The 7,928-nt window shown below is 52.3% G+C and overlaps 1 protein-coding gene across 1 annotated transcript in view; it reads right to left on the bottom strand.

The window, feature by feature from the left end:
* Positions 1–1,330: 1,330 nt before the first annotated feature.
* HPD (4-hydroxyphenylpyruvate dioxygenase) overlaps positions 1,331–7,928 on the bottom strand; it is a 9,694-nt gene continuing 3,096 nt past the window's right edge. Inside the window, exons 7-14 of the mRNA XM_077748027.1 lie at positions 7,573–7,662; positions 6,488–6,591; positions 5,989–6,066; positions 5,275–5,437; positions 5,081–5,152; positions 4,615–4,737; positions 1,764–1,880; positions 1,331–1,673 (exon numbers count right to left, since the gene is read on the bottom strand). Coding sequence (XP_077604153.1) covers positions 1,563–1,673; positions 1,764–1,880; positions 4,615–4,737; positions 5,081–5,152; positions 5,275–5,437; positions 5,989–6,066; positions 6,488–6,591; positions 7,573–7,662 — 858 coding nt within the window. The 3' untranslated portion in view covers positions 1,331–1,562. The remainder of the gene's footprint in view (positions 1,674–1,763; positions 1,881–4,614; positions 4,738–5,080; positions 5,153–5,274; positions 5,438–5,988; positions 6,067–6,487; positions 6,592–7,572; positions 7,663–7,928) is intronic.

The raw sequence follows: 7,928 nt of genomic DNA, 5'->3' as shown, positions 1-7,928 counted from the left end.
ACTATACAGATGGGGGCACCTGGGTGGTTCAGTCAGTTAAGCCTCTGATTAATTTCAGGTCAGGTCACGATCCCAGGGTCCTGGGATCTAGCCCTACATCAGGGCTGTTTAAGATTCTCTAAACTTAAATGGGATCTAGCCCTACATCAGCCTGTTTAAGATTCCCATTCTCTCTCTCTCCCTCTGCCCCTCTCCCCACTCGAGTGCACTCTCCCTCTAAAAATTAAACAAAATGTAAAACTATACAGACAAAATAAAATACACCCGTGAGCCAGATTTGGCCCATGAACCACCAGTTTGCAAACTTCTGAGATACAGAAATTCTCTGCTTTGCATAAGCCACGGGAAAATAGAAGGAAGGTATTTTTTAACTAGCAGCACGGGCCTGGGGCTGCCATTGTTTCTCTGGCTTCTCACTGCTGCTCTTTTCATTTCTGAAGTTCATGATCCTAGAAGCCCTGACTTCTATAATCTTCCTTTCTCTGGTTTAATTTTTCTCTCCTCTCTCTTTTTTAGTTTTTATTTTTTGGGACAGCGCAAGGGAAGGGGCAGAGAGATGGGGTCAGAGGATCTGAAGCAGGTTCTGCATGGACAGGCTCCAATTCCTGAACCAGGAGACCATGTCCTGAGCCAGAGTGGGTTAGTCAACCTACTGAGCTACCCAGGTGCCCCTCCTTTCTCCAGTTTTTAAAACCAGAGGGCAGAAGCTGAGGGGCTCAGATCCCTCCCACCTGCTTTACTTCTCAGACTGGGAACCACCATCTCTAAGTTGCTAAGCAGGAGTCCCTTGGCTAACACCCTCCCCTCTCTGATGCCCGTAAGTTTGGGCACAGGGCAGCAAGCCTGGAGACAGCTCATCTTTAAAGGTCATAAAGCCATCAGATAGGGCGCTGTCCCGCACGGTTTCACCTCAAGGCCTCCACCCTTGTTTCCCTCTCTTCCTGGAATGACTTCTCCCCAGATTTCCCCATGGCTGGCTCCCAAATGTCACCTCTCCAGAGGGGACTTCTCTCTGTTGAAATTAGTACCCCCTCCCAGCTTTACCTCTGCTCAGTCTCATCATCATCCGCTTTATCTTCATAGCATTTACCACTCTATGAAATGATACTGTTTTCTCTTCTAAAGTGTCAGCCCTCTGCACCCCTTTGTTCCAGAATTCTCCCTGGCCCGCACGGTCTCACTTAGCAAAATTCTCGCACCGCGTGCCTCCCCGGTTCGGGCAGTGCTCCGAAGCCTTAACGCAGACGCCTCCCGCACTGCTGGCGCCCTGAGCTCCCCCTGCAGGCCAAAGGCGTCACTGCTCCAGCCAGGCACAAACACCGCGACCCTGCATGGGATCCCAGTCCGCTTTATTCCGAGGGCGGGAACAGGGAGCTGCCCGACCGAGGGGGGCGTGGTCAGAGCCTTGGGGCTCCGGGCTGGTGGGCGGGGCCTAAAGGGCGTGGCCAGTGAGGAGGGCTTGCAGTTCAGGATCTGTGGGGAGGTGGGCGTGTTCCAGGACTGGGGGCGTGGCCCGCCGGGCACCCGCAGGGGGGCGGGGCCTCGCTAGGTCCACCCGCGGCCTACATGCCCCGCACTGTCCCGTTGGTCTCCAAGTCGGTGAGGTTGCCCCGCAGGTTCTGCTCCTCTTCGAAAGCCTTAAACAGTGAGTTGAAGTTACCGGCTCCAAACCCCTGGAGCGGGAGAGAGAAGGTGAGCTGTGGGCCCGGAAAGCCAACCGTGCTGTCCTGCATGTCCCCGGGGGCTGTGGAGACAGGTGGTACCTGGTGGTTGTGACGCTGGATGACTTCCAGGAAGAGCGTGGGCCGATCCTGCATGGGCTTGGTGAAGATCTGCAAGAGGTAGCCTTTCTCATCGTAGTCTACCAGGATTTTCAGCTCCTAGGTAGGAGACAGGGGCTGGGTTAGCCGGGTGGCTGGCTCACTCCTCTAACGTGATACAGTGGGGTCCTTAGGAGGTCCCTAAGGGGCTGCCTGGGTGGCTCAGTGGGATAGGCATCTGACTCTATTTCTGCTCAGGGCATGACCTCATGGTTTGCAGGATCAAGCTGGGTCCCTGGGTCTCTGCTGATAGCACAGAGCCTCCTCGGGATCCTCTTTCCCTCCTCCTCTCCACCTCTCTCTCTTTCTCTCAAAATAAAGATTAAAAAATTTTTTTATATAGTTTATTTATTTTTAAGACAGAGAGAGACAGAGCATGAGTGGGGGAGAGGCAGAGAGAGAGGGAGACACAGAATCCGAAACAGGCTGCAGGCTCCGAGCTGTCAGCACAGAGCCCGACGCGGGGCTCGAACCCACGAGCCATGAGATCTGACCTGAGCCGTAGTCTGACGCTTGACCGACTGAGCCACCCAGGCACCCCTCAAAATAAACATTTAAAAAATACTAAAAGGGAGAGAGAGAGAGAGAGAAAGCCCGTAAGAATTCCTGCACCTGAAGACCAAGAAAAGACCCATTATCCCGATATGTCAGACACTTCCAAATAGATTCCTAAGTTTTCCAATTACCACTCACCTTGCAGTCCCTATGCAAGCCACCTTCACGGCTGTCCTGGACCACCCCAGTGGCCTCACCTCTACACAGATTCCCCTGTTTCCCTCTTACCTTCTTGCACTCTATCCTCCTCACAGACGTCCAAGGGATCTTTTAAAAATCAGATTGTGTCAGGGCGCCTGGGTGGCTCAGTCGGTTAGGCATCTGACTTCAGCTCAGGTCATGATCTTCACAATTTATGGGTGCCTGGCCCTGTGTCTGGCTCTGTACTGACAGTGTGGAGTCTGAAGCCTGCTGTGTCTCTCTCTGGCCCTCCACTGCTCACGCTGTGTGTTTCTCTCTCTCCCCAAACTAAATAAACATTAAAAAAATAATTTTAAAAAATCAGATGGTGTCATCCACCTGTTTAAAATCCTCCAGTGGAGGGGAGCCTGGGTGGCTTAGTCGGTTAAGCGTCCGACTTTCGCTTAGGTCATGATCTCGCGGTTCGTGGGTTCGAGCCCTGCGTCGGGCTCTGTGCTGACTGCCAGCTCAGAGCCTGGAGCCTGTTTCAGTCTGTGACTCCCTCTCTCTCTGACCCTCCCCTGCTCACACTGTCTCTCTCACTCCTAGAAATAAAAACATAAAAAAAAAATTTTTTTTTTAAAATAAAAATAAAATCCTCCAGTGGAAATCAGAGCCCTTGTATGCTGCTTGGTGGGAATGTAAAATGGTGCAGCCATGATGGAATACTGGGGATTCCTCAAAAAGTTAAACACTGATGGCTTAGTCAGTTAAGCATCCGACTTTCGCTTAGGTCATGATCTCGCGGTTCGTGGGTTCAAGCCCTGTGTCGGGCTCTGTGCTGACTGCCAGCTCAGAGCCTGGAGCCTGTTTCAGTCTGTGACTCCCTCTCTCTTTGACCCTCCCCTGCTCACGCTGTCTCTCTCTCTCTCTCCTAGAAATAAATAAAACATTAAAAAAAAAAAGTTAAACATTGAGTTACCATATAACCCAGCAATTCCACTCCTAGGTATAAACCCAAGAGAATGAAAAACTTGTCCACACAAAAACTCCTATGTGAATGATTACAGCAGAATTACTTAAGGTAGCCCCAAAGTGAAAACATGCCAATGTCCATCAACTGATGAACAGATAAGAAAAATGGGATATATCTATACAATGGACTATGATTCAACCACGAAAAAGCAGAAGCACTGATGCCTGCTACCACATAGATGAACCCTGAAAACATGATGCTGAGTGACAGAAGCCAGACACAAAAGATCACATATTACGATGCCATTTATACAACATGTTCAGAATAGGCAAATCCATAGAGACAGAAGATGAGTGAGTGCTTGCCTAGGGCTGGAGGGAGGAAGGTGATGAGGGGCAGCGTGTGAGGTTTCTTTTTAGGGTGATGAAAAATGTTCTAAAATTGAGTTTGATGATAGCTGCACAACAGAGTGAGTAGCTAAAACACCACCAAACTGTACATGTTTAAAGAGCGCCTTGTATGTTACGTGACCTACATATGGACAAGGCTGTTAAAAACAAACAAACTAAAAAAAAACACCCAAAAACCAAAAACCTCTCCATTGGTTTCTGGCCATAAAAGAACCAAATCCAAATTCCTAAAGAGTCTCTGAGAGGAATCAGCCCTGCCTACCTCTATGACCTAAGCCAGCCCACAAACACATCCTTTCATCCATTTTTGCCTTCTTTCCGTTCCTCAGACACTTGAAACTTGTCCTGACTCACAACCTTTGTGCTTGGTCTTCCTCTGGCCCTTCACACAGCCATCTCCTGCTTATTGTGTAGGGGTCACTGAAATGTCACCTCCTCCGAGAGGCCCTCCCAGATCACCTCTGGTGCAGCAGCTCCAGATCATTCTCTGTTGAAGCCTGTTTTAACTTTCTACACAGCGCCCACTCTCTATGATAGTGTCTGTGTTATTATTTGTTTGTTATCTGTCTCCCCACTGGACTGTAAGTCCCATGATGGCAGGGACCGGTCTGGTTTTCCTTCTGTGTCCCAGTGCCTGATGCAGGGTAGAGGCTTTGGCAATATTTGTGAGGGGAGATGACACTCAGGGCTCATTCTCCCCGTCTCGAACTCAAGGATCCTGCACTAGCCTCACCTCCAGGACATCAATGTTCTCCTTCACTCGGATCTTGGCAGACTTGAGCTTCTCCCGCAGTTGTTTGTAGTAGGTTGATGGAACACCCAAGAACTCCATCCCTCTCTCTCTCAAGTGGCGAATCTGTCTCAGAGGAGGGTCAAGGTCAGTCTCCTCTCTCCATGCTCAACACCCCTAGCCAGGAGGAGGCAGAGTCCCCATCCTAGCTTCCCCCACCTACCAGGATGCATCCCTGTGACCTCACGCCCTTCCTCCCCTGGACTTGTGGCCTCATTAGAACAATAGCAATTGCAGGACACCTGGGTGACTCAGTCAGTTGAGACTCATGAGATCATGACCTGAGCGGAAGTCAGACACTCAACCGACTGAGCCCCCCAGGCGCCTCCTTACTTATATTTTTTAACAAAATCACTCTGACTACTCTGTTGAGAATGAAGGTGGATTAGGACCCGGACTGAGTTCTAACCGCTGTGATGATGTCTTGGGTCTTGAGAGCGATGTGCTGGACCCCAGGGCCCCCATTATAGTCCACATATTCCTGTGGGAGGGAAACCAGGAAATCCCCTGTTACCTATACTCCTGCCCCCGCAAGGGCCTTCAAACCTCTTTCCTCCTTTCTTTTTCCCCAAGCAGGCCCCCAGGGTGCAGGGAAGGCCCCACCTGGATCTGGGACTTCTTCTTGCCCAGTGCTGGCTCGTTAATGGGCATCTTGATGGACTCCTCGTAATTGGCCACCACGATCGAGCGCAGAGAGCTGTATTCTGTGTGCACCTGTGTGTCGTCCACGGACCAGAAACGATGGAACTGCAGATTCTTCAGGTACCTGCAGGGTGGCCGTAAGGGCCCACTGGCTCTGAGCGTCAGCTAGGGACTGGCTCCATGTCTCTGTTTCCAGCTTCCAGAATTTTCCCCCCGAGGAGGCTCCAAAAAGGAACCACCATTCACTTATATCATATACATCATAGACCTGTACCTTTATTATGACAATTTTCTTTTGGGGTGGAAATGAAGTGTCTTGTAACAGCACCCGTGTCATATGGCAAAGGTCCCACAGATTGAAGTGCTTTGAGAAGGGCACTTGCTCCTAATTTGCACAAGGGTACTGTTTGGGGAGTGACAGACTACCTCCAGGTCTCCCAGGACTGTGACCCTTTCTGTGCTGAGGTCCCCCAAGTTTCCTCAGAGAGAAGACCCATGCATCACTTGGAGCCTCGAAGCCTCTGGTCCCCATGGTGATGGCTTTACAGGGACAGGATGCCTCGGTGACAGAAGACCAGGGTCCCGTGCTCTTGTGCTCTGTTTCCCACTTTGGTGTTTTGAGACAAGAATTGCGGAGGGGGTCTGTCCCCTTTGCAGGGAGGGGCTGGGACTTACCACTCAGAGGCAGACACCATCTCCTGATCAGGCTGGTTTCCCACAATGTGGTCGATAATCTCGAGGCTGCAGCTGGGCCTGGGGGAAGGAAGCCGTTAGGGGGTGAGGACGGGGCTACTTCCTAAGTCTCCCCCTTCCCCCCGAGGCAGCTCACTGTGACCTAGCATGGACTAGAGGCATCTGTTGGTGTCGGCTCACACACTCTGACTAGCCCCATTTTACAGATGAGGAACTGAGGCAGAGAGAAACAAAACAACTGCGTGCCTATAAAATGACAGAGCTGGGGTTTGAACTCAGGCAGTTACTTCCAGAGCCTATGTTCTTAGCCTCTGTGCTACCCCTTCAAACCTCCCTTGGGGATCCTCAGGAGTTCCCTGGCAGGCTCTCAGATGCTCTGTCCCCTCAGAGAAGCCCTGTCTCCATGGAGGATCAGGGAATCACTTTCACCACTACCCCAAGGGTTTTCTACTCCCCTCTCCCGGGCCTGAGGGGTACTCACAGCTTGGAAAGTATGGGGTCTATGAACACTGGCGCCTCAAATCCAGGCAAGAACCGGCCGGTATAGTTCATCTTTTCCACCAGGGTGTGTGTAGTGTCCCCGTACTATGGATGGAAAACAGCCCAGCTCGGCCCCCGGGCCCCCATCCCCGCTGAGGCTGGGCCACCTTTCAAGGGGCTAACACAGCTCCAGCCTGGGTCTAACCCAGCTCAGTATGTGATCTTGGACAGGTCACCTCCCCTTTCTGAAATGACTTGCCATCTGCCATTTGTTTGGGACTTTAAGAGGTTACCTGCCCCCCGTGGGCCCAAGATCTCTGAGGGCAGGGCAGCGGCTTGGCCTCATCGCGGTATCCTCAGCACACAGGGCCGTGCCTGGCACATAGGATGGGCTCGAGAGAAATGTGTTGGCTAAGTGAGAATGATGAGGGCTTTGGACCAAATTATACCCAAGGGTTCTTTCCGTCATCTGAACAGTCTTTAAGCTGCATTTAACCTTGAGGTGGTGGGACCCGTGATCATCTCTGTTCGACAGTAACACAGACTTGAGAATCTTTGCTGAGAGTCTGCGATATGCCAGCCGCTGTTGGAAATGCTGTGCGTGAATGATCTCATCTGACCCTTGCAATGACCCTGGATGGGGTTATAGTTGAAGACGCTGGGGCACAGAAAGGTTAAGTAGCGTGTCGCACGTCACACACGTGGTCCAGCTGCAGCCCCTGCAGATGGAGTCGCAGAGGGGTGGACTGCTTTGTCCAAAGTCACACAGCCAGACCCCACTCACTCCCTTCTGCAAAGCCCCTGCCCTTAGTTTACATCGAGGGTGGGGGGAGGGTGCAGCGCTATCACTGCCATCCTCCTCCCCACCCCGCAGGGGAGGAAGGGAAGCACAGAGTGGGGATCACTTGCTCCCATCAGCCTCTGCACACTGGCCGAGCATTACAGGCAGTCAGGTTTGGGGGAGGATGTCTGTGTCGAGGCGCAAGGGTGGGTTGGTACGATGGAGTGGGGGCTGGGATGCTGTGGGGAACTCAGGCATCTCAGGGTGCAGACAGCAGGATGGGGAGGGCACCTGAGTTAACTCACCGTCTGCAGCACGGCCAGTTTCACCTTCCCGAATTTATCCTGCTCTATCCAGGGCTCCCGCACGATTTTGGCGCCCCGTTCCTTGGCTTTCTGCAGAGGACATGGGTCCCGGAGGCGGTAAGTGCTGGGCCCTCCCAGAGCCTCGCTGGCTTCCCCGCGGTCCTGCGTCCCCTGGACTTCCCTGCTTGGTCCTTCACGGGGCTCCTCCATTTTCTCCAGCCCCAGGCAGGAACTACGACCAGCTCCAGCTACTGCCCCTGACACCCGTGCCTTGTGCCTATTTGGCAAATAGGGAAACTGACGCCTAGGCCCAAAGTTGGAGCTATGAGAGACAAACCAGCTGGGGGGGGGGGGGG

This window comes from Crocuta crocuta, unplaced genomic scaffold, assembly GCF_008692635.1.
Source record: "Crocuta crocuta isolate KB4526 unplaced genomic scaffold, BGI_CrCroc_1.0 scaffold29, whole genome shotgun sequence".
Taxonomy (NCBI): Eukaryota; Metazoa; Chordata; class Mammalia; order Carnivora; family Hyaenidae; genus Crocuta; species Crocuta crocuta.
This window is presented reverse-complemented; position numbering and strand designations above follow the sequence as displayed.